Below are 19656 nucleotides of genomic sequence, written 5' to 3'. Positions count from 1 at the left end.
ACATTTTTGTGTGTGTAATAGATGGCTTCTTTTTAATGAAGAAGAAAGCCAGAGTGATATAATAGTTAGCGCGCTGGACTAGGACCTGGGGGTCGAGGGATCAAGCCCTAAACCAGCCACGAATGACCTTGGGCCTGTTGCAGTATATCAGCCTGACTTCTCTTGCAGAGTTATTCTAAGGATGAAATGAGAAGGGCGGAGAGCCATGCATGCCGCGTTCAGTTCTTTGGATAAATTGTGGGATATAAATACAATAAAAATAATAAATAAAAACTTATACAGTGGTGCCCCGCAAGACGAATGCCTCGCAAGACGGAAAACTCGCTAGACGAAAGAGTTTTCCGTTTTGGAGGTGCTTCGCAAAACGAATCTCCTATGGGCTTGCTTCGCAAGACGAGAATGTCTTGCGAGTTCCTGCGGGTTTTCCCCCCTCCCCCCTTTTTCTAAGCCGCTAAGCTGCTTATCAGCTGATCCGATAAGCCGCTAAAAGCCGCTAATAGCGCTAATAGCGCTAATCCGCTAATCCGTCAATGGGCTTGCTTCGCAAGACAAAAAAAACGCTAGACGAAGAGAATCACAGAACGGATTCTTTTCATCTTGCGAGGCACCACTGTACAGAAGGAGCAGAGGGTAAGCAAGCAGGCAAACAGAAAGGCACTAGTTTCCAAGCAATATTGGCCCCTCACACCAGTGTCTTAAGCAAGCTGTTTGGGATTGCCAGAAACTTCATGGCAATCTGTTTGAGGAACTTCAGCATTGTGACTCTCTTTTGTGCACACGTAGGCGCTGAGGGGGAAAACAACAACATCCCAGGTAAGTGAGAGGTGGCACAAATTCTAGTGGCTTGCGGTAGCCCCAAAATCCAGAAATAGCAATTCTATTCATGATCAAGTGCTAGGTTATACAAAGACCTGGGGCGGGGGGCTTTGCAAAACTGACCTTCTCTATCTCTTTTTTACAAAACACAGTAAAAGAAATAATGCAAATAATGCAAATGAATGCAGAAGTAGAAAAATAAAATAAAAGACAGATACAATGGGGAGAAAAACCTGAAAGCAATTGAGAATGCAATACAGCATTCAACTATTGCATATTTAAAAAAGGGGTGGTGGTGAGTCAGTTAAGTTCTCAATAAAGCCTTTTGTTTTTAATGCAGAACCGGAAACCAGGATGAGGAAGAAGCGCACCCAATCTGGTACATCACTTCTTCAGAGGGTAGTAGCTAGAAGAAGCATAGATGAGGGCCACTCTGTGTCTCTTCCTGATACTCCTTCAAGCACTGTCTTAAGAGCGTACGTAGGGCAGGACTGGGATCATGCCCTCCAAGCAGCAAAGAGCAAGGAACTTGACCAACCACCCATGTATTTTCAAACAGTAGATGAGTTTTCATTAGCCTATGCTCAGTATATACTTAGAAGCTCTGTAGCACAGGTTACTGGACAGCCGCCCATAGTCAACCCGACTGCTATCGACTTTGACAGAACGTCTAGAGTGTTTATAGTTGAGATATCAAACATTCAACCTTTCATGGAGCCACTCGAACCAAAACCTCCACTTCCTGCGGATGATATACCAGATAAGGGGAGCGAAATAAGCGCTAGTACGAAATCTGAAAAGGATAGCACTGAAACCAGGGCTGCCTGGTGTCTTAGCCACAAGACTTATGATATTGGCAACAGGCATGAATTCGAAAGGTTCAAGAGGTTCATCAAAGGAACTTTGGGAGAAAGGTACTTGCGGCTTTGGATGGACATAGAAAGACTAAAGGTTCTGCGGGATCCTAAAAGACAGAGAAGGTATTTCCCTTATTTCCTGTTTTGAATATTTATAACTTGAGCCTTTCGGCTGTTCCAAAAAAGGCTGGGGATGTTGAATCAATTTATCCAGTCTTCGTCAGCCTGGTACCTTCTGGATGGGGCTATACTCAATTGCCCATCATGCTTGTGCTGGTTGGGGCTGATGGGAGTAGGAGTCCAACCAGCTTAGGAGGGCACCAGATTAACGAAGACTGGATTTAGTTAGCACCTAAGAAGATCAGTGGAAGAATTATTTTTGAGTTAGTAGTAAACATCCTAGCTAATACACATCTTGTTTGTTTGTTTGTTTGATTAGTCCCTATGTCATGACGGGCTATAGCTCCAGCCATCCCCATGACCGGTCATGTTGACTGTGTGTAAATAATGGGAATTGGGGGTCCAACTACATCTATAAGGTTGCAGGTTCCCCAGCACTGCCCTATACTGAACTATTTGAAACACCTAATTTTTTATTTTCTTTTGGGGAAGAGAACTATTCTATCTTCTGCTGTGTGGAATTTTATCTGAAAATATAGTTAGCTTCTTCTCAGTTGTTAGCTGCAGTGCGTTTGTGCATATTCTGTGTGAATGTTTTCCTTCATTCAAGACAGCTTGATAAAATGAAAAAAACCTACTTAGTGAGCAATGGAGATTATTTCCTTACCACTGAAGTTTTGATAAAGCTAAACCTGATTGATGGGGACCAGTGGAACATGTATAACTTAAGACGTGCTCAACCTGACGTAGTGAAACCTTTGCTTCTTTACTGGTAAGAGGATGAAAATCAAAGCCATTCAATCAAATCCTGTTTTGTCTCAACACTTTGTGGGGAGTTGAGGGGAGGAAAGATAAAATTATGCCTCTAAACGTTTGCTACATCAGCAGCTAAATGCTGAACATGGGAAGAACCAAACTGCTTTCTCTTAAGATGTCATGGTCTGTTGGCTTGAAATTATGCTAGTATTTTATGCTCCTTTTAATGGGGTGATGCTATATATTGCTGCTTCATTGGTGGCTTATGGTGCACTGATTTTTGTTATTCATATATTTTTATGCAAGCTGCCTTGTGACTTTCGCCCTCAAAGGTAGCCTAAAAGTTAACGAGCGAGTGAAGATTCTTGCTTGTTGTTATTGCTGTTAGGAAAGGGGCTGTACATAGATGTAGATATATGGTATGTCAATGTTTATATGATTTTCCTCCTTTTCTATTCTATTTTAAAATGTCTCAGTTTCTGCAGCAGGACATATTTCCTGTCATTCTTCCCATTTTTCTGCTACCACTGCCAGTTGGGGGCAACAAGAGGAATGGGTCAAGGGCTCTCTCTGACACAAAGAGAAACAAAAGGCAGTATTGTTTCTCTTTGTTCACCTGAGCCCACTTACAGTGTCCGTGTAATTACTTGTTTCTTTATATCCTCTACAGGGGTCCCCGGTTTTGTGTTATCCATACAGGAGCCACACAGGCTGCCAGCACCAAACTGAAAATCTGGCATTCTCGGCAACAGAAGCCACGTATGGATGTGGATCCGTTCCCACAGATGGTATCACTCTTGCCACTGAGAGCTAAATCTTGCATGCCAAAAATAGCACAGCCCCAGGTACTGCTACTGTCACTCTTGGGCTTTCATCCATAATATATGATGCCTGTACCAGGTGGTGAAGAGGGCAGAACCCCATTATATAACTTGATCTGCAAGAACTGTGATAGTGGAGGCCTGGTCAAGAAAGACGGTGCTGTAACTCATAACATGCTGGTGGGAAATGCAGCTAGTGGGAAATTTGACTCAGCTAGTGGATCAAATGCAGCTCCCTTGGCCTACAAAAGCTGGCCCTGGAACCATTACATTGTTTGGATGGTTTTATCAAGTAGATATATGGCATTCATAAGCCATGTGAGTTGGGTATGTGTACTTAAACGTGTCTTTTCAAGAGCTGTCCCTGCTACAGAATGAACAAACTGATCTTCAAAATTGTCCTGAATTGAAAAAGCAGTTCATGGTTTCGGTCTTATGCTGTAGTTACCTTTAGTACAAAGAATTTTTGGTTATTACAAAAGATTTTAATTTTTTTACTATATCTAGACTGTATCTATTGAAAACAGACATGCAGTAGATGGAACAGGACAAGTTAATTCTGAGAAGTTCTTTCTCTCTAGAGAGGAGAAACGGGATCATCACCACCACCAAAAGGAGCTACGGTAGATCAGCAGATGCCTTCCAGACTGTTATCAGCAGTCCTGCCCCGGAGCCAAAGTGCTATTCAGGAAGCTCCTGCCCTCCTCTTGAGTTCAATGGATGTTGACAAGAAGCGGTAAGCACTTAGATCTCCACATATAAAGTATTTTGCATGCACCATTTTGAATGTATCTAATTGATGTGTGACCACTGGCATGCGTGTCATCTTCAGCCCTATCATGGGGCAGAACTGGGCGGGGGCGGAACGGACTTACGCATGACCGCTGACGCGTGCAGTGACCCAGAATGCAACAGCTGCGCAAACAGGGAGTTGCCTATATGCAAAAAGCGTTTATTCTTTTCATTCATAACATGTTCCACCACATTTTAGTTTCATTCATTGCCTGCTTATTCTTCCGCTGACAGCATCTTCGTTTAATATTTTGACATAAGCACCTGTCAAAGACCCTTGCCTGGAAATGGTGAATGTGTCTTTTAATGTTCAGAGGCACCGAGAAAGGACACCATTTTGGTGGCTCTCATTCTCTTCCTTCACCAGCCCCACTGCCTGTCCTCCTCTACTTTACTTCAACCTGCTGCTGCCAGCAGGGCTCTAATTGTGCCCCCCAACAAGTGTTGGGAAAGGGTTAGGCAAGTGTGGGGAACTTCTGTTCCTTCCAATGTAACTGGACTACAACTCCCATCATCCCTGGCTATTTTCCATTGGCCGTATTTGCTGGGGCTGGTGGGAGCTGTAGTTCAGCAATATCTGGAGGGTCAAAGGTTCCCCACACCTGGGATGTAGGGCAAGAGCTGGAGGAGGAATAAGTTTGGAGGTACACTGCCTGCATCTTCTCTTTGCCTGGAACACTTAAAGGTAAGGACGCTGTCTCTAGGAATAGAACTCAATAACCCCAACTGTGAACTCACTTATTTTATCTCCTTTGTAACACATGACATAGTCTCCAATGATCCTCAAGCATCTTTTGAACCTATTTCTTCTTCATGGGTACAGGCCAGCAACAGCTGCTCATATGACAACAATTCCTGACAAAACAGATTATCTGATGCCAAAGCTGGATAGAAAATACACCTACGTGGAAATGATCCCTGTGAGTAGCATTTGGAATTCCTGGATCTGCTGAAAATGGTTTGGTGACCAGGTGACTATGATACTGCCCTCCATACCAGAGTGGAGGTATGATTGCTTCTTGTTTGGGCTTACCCTGTGGTAGCCACCTCTTGAGTCCCCACCCTCTTGATAACATCAAAACTGACTACAAAAGGCAAGAGGCAGCTAACTTTGTTCTCCAGACCGTGGTCTGAAGTCTGAATTGTATATTGTGCTGCATAAAACTCACCCCATAACTACCATGATCAGACAAGCTGCATAATGAATTTGTCACACTATAAGGTCTTCGCTATAATGGACTACATGTGACCAGGCAAAGCATTGACCACACAAATGAGTACACTTGCATATTATTTATGTTACATGCAAAATAAAAAGGAGAGAGGGAGAGATGGCATCAAACTGTGAAATATCTTATTTCCACAATTTCAAAACCTCCTTTTTATTTTGTTCTGTTTTGTTTTCCTTAGAAGTGAACCTGAGGCAAACCTTTTTACCATGCCTCGATTAAAAACTGGCAGAGCTACCAGAAGTCAGATGAAGTTCCTACAGGGGCCAGAATTGTCCTACTGGCCATTTCTGTTTCAGGCCAAAACCTTGAAGTTAAGGCACTACAAATGTAAACCAGTGCCAAGCTTGCTTAAGGGGCAAACTGCAGAAAACAAAGCCCCAACAGATTTTTTTTTAAAAAAGAAAGGAAATAATAAAAAGCAGTCTCAGAAAGTTGTTGTTTTGGCTGAGGAAGCTGTTGGGGAGCTTTAGGAATATTTAACCCTTCCCAACAAGCCACTTTCTCTTCCTTTTCACTCCTGTCAACTTCCCCCCACCCCACCCTACAAGCTCCCAGATGCATACTCAGTTAATTTCCCTTCTAAATGCATATTGAGAATCCCACAGGAGGGAAGACAGTTGTTGTGATGCTACTTCCTTTTAACCAAATCTCACCCAAGATTTCCCAGATTCTAGATGCCCCTAAGAGTTTGGATTTGATATCCCGCTTTAGCACTACCCTAGGGAGTCTCAAAGCAGCTAACAATCTCCTTTCCCTTCCTCCCCCCACAACACTCTGTGAGGTAAGTGGGGCTGAGAGACTTCAAAGAAGTGTGACTGGCCCAAGGTCACCCAGCAGCTGCATGTGGAGGAGCGGAGACGCGAACCCGGTTCCCCAGATTACGAGTCTATTGCTCTTAACCACTACACGACACTGGCTCTCCACCGCTAAGGACCCTGTCAGTCCTATCACAAAGCAGTAAAAACACATGCAAATGTTTAAGTCTGCAACATCCATTTCATTTTTAGTATATATTTATGAAATGCCACCATGTTCCACAGTGCTTCTAAGGCACATAGGGGAGGATTAAACTATTCTTTCCTAAAATTTGATAGTACGGCAAGAACTGAAGAAGGGGACACATGAGAGAGGCAAGTGTTGCAATGTGTCACTATAGAGATAAAAGTACCACATTCAAGAAACTTGAGATTATAAAACAGGTGAGACCATTCAGCTGGCTTATTTGGCTGCCACTATTTAAATCTGAGACAGAATGAGGCTTTCATGCCTTGCTGAACTGTGCTTTCTGTGATCCTAGGGCACAACGACCGCAGCCGTTTCAGAACTGGGAAGCTCTGTAATGGAAAGAATGCTTCAGTCCCTTAACGTGGAGAGCAGATCAGGCTACATCTTTACTGAATTCTGTGAGAAGTCGGAAAATAAGGTATAAGGATTTTTTAAAATCAAGGTATTTTATTCTTACGATGGGCACTTTGCACCTTCTTCTTAGGAATATCCAGAAGCATTTTGGCTTCTCTCCAGCCCAGTGAAGATGGCTAGGCTAGAAAACGCTGGCAACTCATTGAACTGAGCAGCTAAGGATGGTTTTGAACTTCAGAGGCCCAGAAACACATTAGCTATCTTATCATGCCTAAATATTTATAATCTCCCTTTAAATAAGGTGATGCTAGATTGGGCTGGGGATCGGGAAAAAGCTTCCTTTTGGTAAAGGAAGATGCGGCTTAGTGGCGCTGTGGGTTAAACCACAGAGCCTAGGACTTGCTGATCAGAAGGTCAGCGGTTCGAATCCCCGCAACGGGGTGAGCTCCCGTTGCTCGGTCCCTGCTCCTGCCAACCTAGCAGTCGAAAGCACGTCAAAGTGCAAGTAGATAAATAGGTACCACTCCGGCAGGAAGGTAAACAGTGTTTCCGTACGCTGCTCTAGTTTGCCAGAAGCGGCTTAGTCATGCTAGCCACATGACCCGGAAGCTGTATGCCAGCTCCCTCCGCCAATAAAGCGAGATGAGAGCCGCAACCCCAGAGTCAGCCACGACTGGACCTAATGGTCAGGGGTCCCTTTACCTTTAAAGGAAGATGCTAGAGAAGGTATTTCTAAAAAGTCCCTGCTTAAAAATATGGACAAATATAGCTGCCTTATTTTGCTCCATCTAGGTTGGTATTGTCTACACAAGCCTTCCCCAATCCTGTGCCTTCCAGATGCTCTGCACTGTGACTCCCATCAGACCCAGCCAGCATGGCCAATGGTCATGGATGGCAGGAGTTGTAGTCTGGAACTCATCTGGAAGGCATTGTGTTGGGGAAGTCTGGTCTACACTGACTATCAGTGGCTCTCCAAGGTCTCAGGCAGAGGTCTTTCCTGTCACTTGCTACCGGAGATGTTAGGGATCAACCACATTGGAGGATTTTAAAAGCAGGATGTATCCATGGACAGGGGAGAGAATCAAGCATTTGAAGTATCCCACCCACTCCAGTCCTCCAAACCCTATGTAGGATATTCTGTTTAGGGCAGACTGAATGTGAGTAAAGACAAGAGAATTGCCATCTGAGAAGTTCTATCCTGAACTTGCTTACTTGGAAGTGTGCCCCATTGATTTCTGGGATCTTATTTTAAAGTAGGGGTCAGCAAATCTATCAATGTTGTTTTTTCTCGGTTTCATATTTTTCCAAACTTAACTTCAATTCTCCATGTTTCCACATCAGTTTGGGTTTTGTTTTTTTAAACCATTCATGAAAATTGTATTATACACCTTTTTATATGCAATTTACTCATTTTTACAAAGCAATTTTTTGTAGACCATTTTCATAAATATATGCATTCTTCTTCATGCTTTCCCCTAGCATAAGCATTTTTGTACGCATTTCTTGACCGGAGAACAGCATTGCAAAATTCAGATTGTAAATTCAGAAGGATATCTTTGTTTCAGCTCATATATTGTTTCAAAAAGAGCAAATAGGGGTTGGTTTTTTTGCATGAAAGCTGAATTGAATTTCTCCTTCATCCCTACTTCCAAGTAGGTGTGTTTTAAAATTTCATTCTAAAATTAGAATCTTAACGCACACCTGGGAATTAGGGCCTAACAACAGGGGACATAAAATGCATTGTCTATAGCACACTCTATGAGATGGCAAGAATAAATGAGATGGCAAGAATAAATATTGACATCCTGGGCATCAGTGAGCTAAAATGGACGGGAATGGGCGAATTCAGTTCGGATGACTACCATATCTACTACTGTGGGCAAGAAACCCGTAAGAGAAATGGAGTGGCCCTCATAGTCAACAAAAGAGTGACGAAAGCTGTACTGGGATGCAGTCTCAAAAATGATAGAATGATCTCGATACGAATCCAAGGCAGACCTTTTAACATCACAGTAATCCAAGTTTATGCACCAACTACTGGTGCTGAAGAAACTGAAATTGACCAGTTCTATGAAGACTTACAAAACCTTATCGAAGTGACACCAAAGAAGGATGTTCTGCTCATTATAGGGGATTGGAATGCTAAAGTAGGGAATCAAGAGATAAAAGGAACAACTGGCAAGTTTGGCCTTGGAGATCAAAACGAAGCAGGGCAAAGGCTAATAGAGTTCTGTCAAGAGAACAAGCTGGTCATCACAAACACGCTTTTTCAACAACACAAGAGACGACTCTACACATGGACATCCCCAGATGGGCAACATCGAAATCAGATTGATTATATTCTCTGCAGCCAAAGATGGAGAAGCTCTATACAGTCAGCAAAAACAAGACCTGGAGCTGACTGTGGCTCAGATCATCAGCTCCTTATAGCAAAATTCAAGCTTAAACTGAAGAAAGTAGGAAAAACCACTGGACAGGTAAGATACAATCTAAACCAAATCCCTTATGAATACACAGTGGAAGTGAGGAACAGGTTTAAGGATTTAGATTTGCTGGACAGAGTGCCTGAAGAACTATGGATGGAGGCTCGCAACATTATACAGGAGGCAGCAACTAAAACCATCCCAATGAAAAAGAAATGCAAGAAAGCAAAGTGGCTGTCCAACGAGGCCTTACAAATAGCGGAGGAGAGAAGGCAAGCAAAATGCGAGGGAGATAGTGAAAGATACAGGAAATTGAATGCAGATTTCCAAAGAACAGCAAGGAGAGACAAGAAGGCCTTCTTAAACGAGCAATGCAAAGAAATAGAGGAAAGCAACAGAATGGGAAGAACCAGAGATCTGTTCAAGAAAATCGGAAATATGAAAGGAACATTTCGTACAAAGATTACCATAATAAAGGACAAAAGTGGTAAAGATCTAACTGAAGCAGAAGACATCAAGAAGAGGTGGCAAGAATACACAGAGGAATTATACCAGAAAGATATGGATGTCTCGTACACCCCAGGTAGTGTGGTTGCTGACCTTGAGCCAGACATCCTGGAGAGTGAAGTCAAATGGGCCTTAGAAAGCACTGCAAATAACAAGGCCAGTGGAAGTGATGGTATTCCAGCTGAACTGTTTAAAATTTTAAAAGATGATGCTGTTAAGGTGCTACACTCAATATGCCAGCAAGTTTGGAAAACTCAGCAGTGGCCAGAGGATTGGAGAAGATCAGTCTACATTCCAATCCCAAAGAAAGGCAGTGCCAAAGAATGCTCCAACTACCGCACAATTTCACTCATTTCACATGCTAGCAAGGTTATGCTTAAAATTCTACAAGGAAGGCTCAAGCAGTATGTGGACCGAGAACTCCCAGAAGTGCAAGCTGGATTTAGAAGAGGCAGAGGAACCAGAGACCAAATTGCAAACATGCGCTGGATTATGGAGAAAGCCAGAGAGTTCCAGAAAGACATCTACTTCTGCTTCATTGACTATGCAAAAGCCTTTGACTGTGTTGACCACAGCAAACTATGGCAAGTTCTTAAAGAAATGGGAGTGCCTGATCACCTCATCTGTCTCCTGCGAAATCTCTATGTGGGACAAGAAGCTACAGTTAGAACTGGATATGGAACAACTGATTGGTTCCAAATTGGGAAAGGAGTACGGCAAGGCTGTATATTGTCTCCCTGCTTATTTAACTTATATGCAGTATTCATCATGCGAAAGGCTGGGCTGGATGAATCCCAAGCCGGAATTAAGATTGCCGGAAGAAATATCAACAACCTCAGATATGCAGACGACACAACCTTGATGGCAGAAAGTGAAGAGGAATTAAAGAACCTTTTAATGAGGGTGAAAGAGGAGAGCGCAAAATATGGTCTGAAGCTCAACATCAAAAAAACGAAGATCATGGCCACTGGGCCCATCACCTCCTGGCAAATAGATGGGGAAGAAATGGAGGCAGTGAGAGATTTTACTTTCTTGGGCTCCATGATCACTGCAGATGGTGACAGCAGTTACGAAATTAAAAGACGCCTGCTCCTTGGGAGAAAGGCGATGGCAAACCTAGACAACATCTTAAAAAGCAGAGACATCACCTTGCCAACAAAGGTCCGTATAGTAAAAGCCATGGTTTTCCCAGTAGTGATGTATGGAAGTGAGAGCTGGACCATAAAGAAGGCTGATCGCCGAAGAATTGATGCTTTTGAATTATGGTGCTGGAGGAGACTCTTGAGAGTCCCATGGACTGCAAGAAGATCAAACCTCTCCATTCTGAAGGAAATCAGCCCTGAGTGCTCACTGGAAGGACAGATCGTGAAGCTGAGGCTCCAATACTTTGGCCACCTCATGAGAAGAGAGGACTCCCTGGAAAAGACCCTGATGTTGGGAAAGATGGAGGGCACAAGGAGAAGGGGACGACAGAGAATGAGATGGTTGGATGGTGTTCTTGAAGCTACTAGCATGAGTTTGATCAAACTGCGGGAGGCAGTGGAGGACAGAAGTGCCTGGCGTGCTCTGGTCCATGGGGTCACGAAGAGTCGGACACGACTAAACGACTAAACAACAACAACAACAACATAGCACACTCTCTCTCTCTCTCTCTGTATGTGTGTGTGTGTGTGTGTGTGTGTGTGAAGGCCAGAGTCTGTTTTGAATTGGAAACACAGTACACATGGATGGGAGGTTGGACTTTTACCTCCAATTTACCTGGGGAAAGAATATTCCCCATTCTACAAATAGCAACAGGAAGACGCTCCCATTGGCACCAATGGAAGCTTTCTTTCATGTTGCTAATTGCTACCCCAAGGAGCGATTTTTGTCTGCATTGTGGTGGGGAAGATAAACGTTAAACTTCTGTCTGGATGTTGTGATTCCAATTCAAAGCAGCCCCTGTGTTTACTATTAAGTAGAAATACCTCATACAATTTTACCAGGTGATGCTTTTAACATTAAATGTTATCAAGCCCTAGACTCCACTGATATCAGTGGGACTTACCTATAGACCCTGAACAGGTTTATTTGGAAGTACTCTTCATTGTAGTCATTTGGATTTATTATCTAGTTAACAGACACAATTCAGAGAGTAGTGTTAACTTTTAATTCTTCAGAACATATATAATAATTAAGAATCAGAACCGCTCCCGGGTGCCACGTATGAACTATGTAATATTGACTTTTATATATATATACTTTAATGATGTGTAATTCTTAAGATGATAATATGTTATGGTTGCTTGTTCATTATTCAGAAAAGGTTATAAATCAAATTTTTAAAAAGAGAAATAAATTAAAAACATAATCCAGCAAACCAGCAGACTTACTAAAAAATTCTCTATCATTTCACATACAGTGCAGATTTCATAGTCAAAATTTACATTTGTCTTGGCTTCGGCTGGCCAAAATCTTCAAACCTAAGTGTCAAAACTTGGGGCACTGATGCCTGTTGTAACATTTCAGAAAAAATTCCCTTGATTTTGTTTCAAAATGACAAGAGCCTCTGAGGTAATGGAGTTCATTAAGTGCTTTGTCCCTATGGAAATACTTGGCTCTGCGCAACAGCACCAAGTTTTAGTGAGGGGCGGATGAAAGGCGCATAATTAAAAAATGTAAGATGGTCAGGATAAAAACATTTCATGATCTCAGCAATTGCAGAAAAATGCTGTCCCAGCACAGTGTAAGTTTCAGATGTGCATTATGAACCGATGGCTTAATTCCATTCAAATGTGGGTTAATCTTCGAATGTTAACTACCACACTAATAATTTTAATAGCCAATTATTTGCAAGAGGATACAATAAAAGATAGAGCACGTATTGGAAATACATGTATTACAGTGGCAGCGCTTTTACGTGAGCTCTTCTTCTGCCAGCATGGAACACATGACTCAAGCTCTTTTCAATTAAGTGTGATTTATGGTGAATCCCAAGGAGCTGTGCAATCAACTAACCCTGGAAATGTAAACTTCTTTTCTTTTTTGGAAAACTTCACAAAAATTGGGTAGCAATAACTTCTATTTCCCCCTCCCCATCTGTAGCTGTGGAAGAACAGCACGTATTTTTGGTTTGACCTGCAGGATTATCACCAGCTTTTCTATCAAGAAACCATCCATCCTTTCAAAGTGGGCCAGCAAGCTCAAGTAAGTCATAAATATAGAGTAAGGCTGCTTCCAAGTATGTCTGTCCCCAAGGAAATTATTCTGGAGTGACTATCAGCAAAAGATGCTTTAAACGGTTTCTGTAGATGATCTAAACATTAGCTGGGCATGGTGTTTGCTCAGATATGTATCTGGGCTCCAGGCATTTTGTGTAATCCTTGTGCAGTCGCTGTGCTGCTTGTTATTTGGAAATAGCACACTCTTATATTTTTGCATCAATGAAAAGGTTAGAGTGGCTGAATAATAATATTATAATAATTTATTATTTATACCCCGCCCATCTGGCTGGATTTCCCCAGCAACGCTGGGTGGCTTCCAACAGAATATTAAACATTAAAAGCTTCCCTAAACAGGGCTGCCTTCAGATGTCTTCTAAAAGTCTGGTAGTTGTTTTTCTCTTGGACATCTGGTGGGAGGGCATTCCACAGGGCGGGTGCCACTACCGAGAAGGCCCTCTGCCTGGTTCCCTGTAACTTGGCTTCTCGCAGCGAGGGAACCGCCAGAAGGCCCTTGGCACTGGACCTCAGTGAACGATGGGGGTGGAGACGCTCCTTCAGGAATACTGGTTATTAGGTCCAACAAGACCTCCCCCATTTCTGTAGCACAGGCTTCACCAGTTAAATTTATGCCTTGGAAGTACGGACTTAGTTAGTCCCAGTTGAAATGGAGCCTCAGTAGCCATTACTTGTACCCATCGTATTTTGAGTGAGAATGTTGTCAATCACAAGCACAGTAATTCAAAGGGGCCCACCCCCTTTAAACCAGCCTTCCTGAAAGCTTGGTCCCCTGTGTGGTTGAACTCCATGATCCTAGCCCCAGCCAGCATGCTGGTCATTGATCAAGAAATATGGGACAGATGAAGGCATCCGGTCGTGTCAATGCAAGTGTACCATGGTGTTTCTTCTTTCTGTGCTCACTTCCATTTCTCACTTCCATGCCTTGCTTCCACAATCTACTGTGCTTAACATGCAAGTGGTCCTGAGCCATTTAAGGCTTTATAGGTCAACACCAGACATGATGCTGACAATTAACTTGGAACCTTCTGTATGCAAAGCAGGTGTTCTGTCACTGAACTAGAACCCTAGTCGGCCTCTCTGAAGAAACATTCCATCATGCTTGTTTAATTATTATTTTTAATGTTGTGTAAGTTAGACCTGTCAACCTTAGTTCAAAGAAAGAAAGAAAGAAAGAAAGAAAGAAATTTTGTTAGTACAATTTCAATACTGCTTTAAACTTGGGCATTTGGAGCATATGCCCGGCAGTGCATGAGTATATGTTGAAGCTGTGACTTTCCTCTGACTCTTTTTCTCCTTCTTAATCTCATTTCCATGCTGGGCCTGGTGGTGACAGCAGAACATTGCACAAAGAGTGTAACTAGGAAATTGCAGAAAGCGATATCCGCGTGATCATTAAAAGCAAATACATCAAAATGCAATATGTGAAACTGTTCCATTAGCATAACTAACAACCCAAATGTAACATAGCAAATCAACACATGTGTGGCAACATTTGGTATCATTCTTGAGTTTGCTTTTTATGGCAGCATGATCATATATATATATAAATAACGCGATTGGAACGCAGATGAGTCTCAAGCTGCATCTAATCAAGAAAAGAGGCTGCTTTTGGTCACTGTGCTTTTCCAAACTCTGCCCTCACCATTGGCATGGAAATTAATATGCTTATTCTGATTATGCCCATGAACAGATGAGGGGAGATTTGAAAAGCATATTGTGCTCTTTGTGCTTCTATTTCAAACATTTATTACTACTCAGTGCTATGTGTATTCTGCAGTTTTCTGATGATACAGTAAATGACATTGGAGGCAGGATTCATCAATCTTGAGAATTTCCCTTCGTTGAACAAGTTTCTACCTCAACTCTGTTCAAAGATAAGCTTGAAAATGGTTATCAGAAGTGGGCTTCAATAGAATGCTCTGTGGTTGGGGGGGGATACTGTTCTGTGAGCTCTTTAGCCCTCCCCTTGAATAGCAGAAGCAGAATAAATTGTGCAAACTAACCAAATTCATGCGAAGTAGCCCAATTCACATAAAATATATGTATACCAGCTCCTGCATACCAGCTCCGGCATAGAATTACCTTGGTGCAGTTGGTATATATTTAATGGAGAGGCGCTGTGGGTTAAACCACAGAGCCTAGGACTTGCCGATCAGAAGGTCGGTGGTTCGAATCCCTGCAACGGGGTGAGCTCCCATTGCTCGGTCCCAGCTCCTGCCAATCTAGCAGTTCGAAAGCTCGTCAAAGTGCAAGTAGATAAATAGGTACCACTCTGGCGGGAAGGTAAACGGCGTTTCCGTGCACTGCTTTGGTTCGCCAGAAGTGGCTTAGTCATGCTAGCCACATGACCCGGAAGCTGTAAGCCGGCTCCCTTGCCCAATAAAGCGAGATGAGCGCCGCAACCCCAGAGTCATCTGCGACTAGACCTTTACCTTTACTATGCATAATCCTGTTTGTTATTATTTTAGTTTGAAAGCTTTAAACTAGAACAAATTATGTGACTTGTGCCCTGGAGATAACTTAAGAGACTGACTTATCCTATTTTTATTTTATTTTTCCACATACTGCCAACAGCTAACAAAAATAAATAAAGATATCACAATACAATAATTACAATTAATATAAAAAAACAGCATAGCAAAAAGTAAATAAATAAGGCACAGATAAAAGGCATTCACTGACTCTGATGTGCTTCTAGTGCACGCTGAAAACCTGTGTGTTTATCCAGGCTTTTCTTGGCTATATTGCCAGTTACTGTTGCCCGTATTGCCAGTTACTGTGGTCACTGTGAATTTTACATTTTTGTGAATTGTGCATTATAGTTCCACAGTGCTTTTATTTTGGGCATTTGTTGTCTTTGTACACCACTTTGAAATTTTAAAATATAAACTGTATCAAAATATTGTAAAATGAAATAACCAAAAGCTCCAAAAATCTATGTCAATAGGGTGTTTGAAAGAGCCCACTGAAGCCAAACAATATTGACTATGAAAAGCAAGAAGTCCTGGGGCAAAGCATGCCAGCCTAGAGGCTATGTATATAACTAGTTCCGGGTCAAGGTGAAGTACTTGAAGACAGAACCTCTTCTGTAGATATGAATGGGAGAAGGAAGCCAGTCTGAGCCTGGAGACCTAGGAGTAAGCAAAGCTCCCTGTCTGCTGTACTTCAATAAAGCTAGTCATGTTTGAGTGTTCAGAGGATGTTTCCAAGAAAGGTAGCCCTGCTAGGCAACAGCACATAGGCCGATCCAGATTTTTGGGCATTATACCACTCATGGGATGCAGGTGGTGCTGTGGGTTAAACCATGGAGCCTAGGACTTGCCAATCAGAAGGTCGGCGGCTCGAATCTTCGCGATGGGGTGAGCTCCCGTTGCTCGGTCCCTGCTCCTGCCAACCTAGCAGTTCGAAAGCATGTCAAAGTGCAAGTAGATAAATAGGTACCGCTCCAGCGGGAAGGTAAATGGCGTTTCTGTGCACTGTTTTGGTTCGCCAGAAGCAGCTTAGTCATGCTGGCCACATGACCCGGAAGCTGTACACTGGCTCCCTCGGCCAATAAAGCGAGATGAGTGCCGCAACCCCATAGTCGGTCACAACTGGACCTAATGGTCAGGGGTCCCTTTACCTTTACCACTCAAAAAGGGATGTTTGAGGAACTTGATATCTGTGAATCCCTGTGCAAAACAATCTATCCACACCTCATGTGTGGAATGAAACTTAGCTAATCCGTCAGTTTTTGCACTTCTCTGAAAGTGGCAAAATAATTTGCTGTAGCTTAAAGGTATCAAACCATGCATGTAAACACATGCCTTGAGACCAAATCCACATTTAAATGCTTATTTTTAAAAGTGTTTAATTATGTATTTTAATACATTTAAAGAAATGTAGAAATGGCATTTGCCTACAGAGGAAAAATGGCAATTTGTCAGTGTGGTTTGGATTCAGCTGATTGGTGGTTATAGCAAGCCCTTTTGAATATGTTGTCTGATTGGGTACTGACAGTGCGCCTTGGAAGCTGTCTCCTGATGTCATTATGGGATTGTGCTTGACAGGTGGGCGAACTCACCCACTTGTGTCAGAGCCAAAAGGGATCTGGCCCACTGGCTGGATCAATTCCCCACTCCATTCCGTAATAGAATAAGGAGAATCAGCCTGGTGCCCCCCACATGTTAAGGATGACAACGGCTGCTGTTTCTGCAACTGGTCATGTTGGCTGGGTCTGATGGGAGCTGGAATCCAACATCATGAAGGGTACCATATTGGCTGCCCCTGCCATAAGCCCTATCTCACAAACCTCCATGGAAAGCATTACAGAACTTTCTATTTGGTTTGGCTTTTGGTGGTCAGGATTTTTAGTTTATAATTGGGCACAAGGTTTGAGCCTATTGTCAAATGGATGCTTTGGTGCTGTATCTTTAACTTTCCTTGAGCCTATGAATGGGATTGATTTTTTTGTACAAGCGAATTGAATGCTTCACAGGGCTTGACATTGTAAAACTCATTCCTTCCTTCGAGGCCTGCATAGGACAACTTCCGCATGAACTGTGCCCAAAGCCTTTCATATGTGCTATGTGGGTGTGCTTGTTATGCCACTGAAAATAAGCACTAAATTAGATTTTTTTAAAATAAAAAAAGCATTTATAATTTCTTTGATTATTTCTGTTCAAGCTTTGTTGATATATTAAAGAAATGACAGTGCATTCCAGGGGGTTTAGTGTGTGTGTGTGTGTGTGCGCGCCACTGTATGCACAGCGAATGGAATGCACTGTGGTTATTTTGCTAAAAGTACATATAGTAAAGTGTAAAATGAATTGGAAAAGGAAAACGACAAACACATGTGGAAATCTGCTTGGGGCCGGAGGAAGAAATGCTATTTAGAGGTAGAAAAATGTAATGCTGTTATAGGAAATATGCTGCTGTTATGCCAGGGACAATTTTAGATGAAAAGAGCTATCACTGTTTTATGTACAGAAATTAAATTGCTTGAAAACAATGTTGACAACTTGAATTGTGTGTGTGCTCGCGAATATATCTCCTAACTTTTGGACATTTCATTACATTACGTGCTTAACTTTCTCATTTACTTCAAAGGGATTTAATACTTAATTCTGGTTCAACCAGGATACTTGGGAGTTTAGAAATAAAGACTTGAGGACAAGTTTTGTCTGTACTAAGCCAAGAGAATGCCCAATTTACTTTCCTGGGGTCAGGGTTTTATACCTGAATGCTGACCTGATTTGGGAATAGGGGGAGGTGCTGGATAAATTTACTGCCTCCAGATTTTATCTTTATAAATAGTATAAAGATGCAAACACTGAACACAGTCCACATCTGGAATTTGCTTTTATATTATTGAGAAATTATATAGAGGCAATATAGGGAAATGCATTCTTCTTTTTACTGAAGAAAAAAAATCGCTGAATAAATGAAGTCTGATATGCTGTTATATGTACTGTGACTTTTCTCTGACCTTTTCAGGTGTTTATAGATACCCCATTAAAACATTTCCCCCCATATAATGGACGGTATCATACGCTAATTGTTCAGAGCCCTATCCTGTACAAGGGGCATTTAGAAGTTTGACTACCCCAGAAAAAGTCTGGAAAGCATAGATAGAGTGGGAAATAAAGTGATATTTAAAGGAGAATCTTCACCACTGAGAGTGAGAACAACATTGGCAATTGTTGCCAACATATGTTCAAACTTAGGTTTGCGCCAGAAAAAAGGCTGCATTATTAAACTGGAGATAAACTACGTGGATTTGTGTGTGTGTGTGTGTGTGTGTGAATTGAAATTGAAAGTTGTGTGGTAGAAATATGGTCACCTGAAGTAACCATATTACTTCATATTGTATCCTGTGATCACCTCTGGCTTTGTGTGGTGCTGCAACACTTGTTGGACCATAGATGTCTGTGGGAATGTGTGTACCAGGGAAAGTGATGGAGAGGCATGCCACCTTTTATGCATAGATTGATTTTTGTTTTGTATGGTTTTGACGGTACTGCTTTACTTTCTTCTGCTTTTAACAGAAAAGTGGGATACTAATGATGACAATGACCCCTTAAAGCAGGCTGGGAGAACATGTGGCCCTCCAGATGTTGATGGACTACAACTGCTATCATTCCAGACCATTGGTCTGTTGCTAATAGGGGTTGGAGGCCAACATGATCTGGAGGGTCACAGGTTCCCCAGCCCTGCCCTACATACTGTCATTTCCCAGTCAGTATAAACAGTACTGAACTGGATAGACCAGTGATCTGACATTGAGTAAAGCTGATTCCTATGTTTGTGCCACTCAGACATTTGTCAGATAAGCAAAGAACCTTTCAGGAAGAGCTGTGGCTCAGTGGTAGAACATCAGCTTTGCATGCAGAAAGTCCCAAGTTCAGTCCCTGGCATGTCCAAATAGAGCAGAGCGGGACCCTTCTTTGAAACCTTGGAGAACTGCTAAGTATTTGCTTGGTATAAGGCAGCTTCCCATGTCCCTATGTTTTTCTGCATCAGAATGAAGTACGAATATGGGTTGCTTCCAAATGGCCAGTTTATTGAGCATGTTTATTGATTTGTTTTGTTTTCAGGGAGATCAGATAAGGCCAGCTATTTATTGAGTATTCATTCTGAACTGTTTGTGGGAGGGTTGGATGATGTTGTGCCTAACGAATGCTACCCCAAACTCTGGTGGAGTCCCCTTCATTGGAGGTTTTTAAGCAAGAGTTGGATGGCCAACTGTCATGGATGCTTTAGTTGAGATTCTT

At 42.4% G+C, this 19656-nt stretch overlaps 1 protein-coding gene across 1 annotated transcript in view; it reads left to right on the top strand.

Annotated features, from left to right (window-relative positions):
* RGS22 (regulator of G protein signaling 22) overlaps window positions 1-19656 on the top strand; it is a 78687-nt gene that overhangs the window by 23943 nt on the left and 35088 nt on the right. The window contains exons 9-15 of the mRNA XM_082235479.1: window positions 1157-1796; window positions 2404-2565; window positions 3220-3394; window positions 3952-4106; window positions 4986-5082; window positions 6692-6817; window positions 12768-12869. Of these exons, the coding sequence (XP_082091605.1) occupies window positions 1157-1796; window positions 2404-2565; window positions 3220-3394; window positions 3952-4106; window positions 4986-5082; window positions 6692-6817; window positions 12768-12869 (1457 nt within the window). The remainder of the gene's footprint in view (window positions 1-1156; window positions 1797-2403; window positions 2566-3219; window positions 3395-3951; window positions 4107-4985; window positions 5083-6691; window positions 6818-12767; window positions 12870-19656) is intronic.

The sequence above is a fragment of the Podarcis vaucheri genome, assembly GCF_965113315.1.
Source record: "Podarcis vaucheri genome assembly, chromosome: 8".
In the NCBI taxonomy this organism is placed as follows: Eukaryota; Metazoa; Chordata; class Lepidosauria; order Squamata; family Lacertidae; genus Podarcis; species Podarcis vaucheri.
This window is presented reverse-complemented; position numbering and strand designations above follow the sequence as displayed.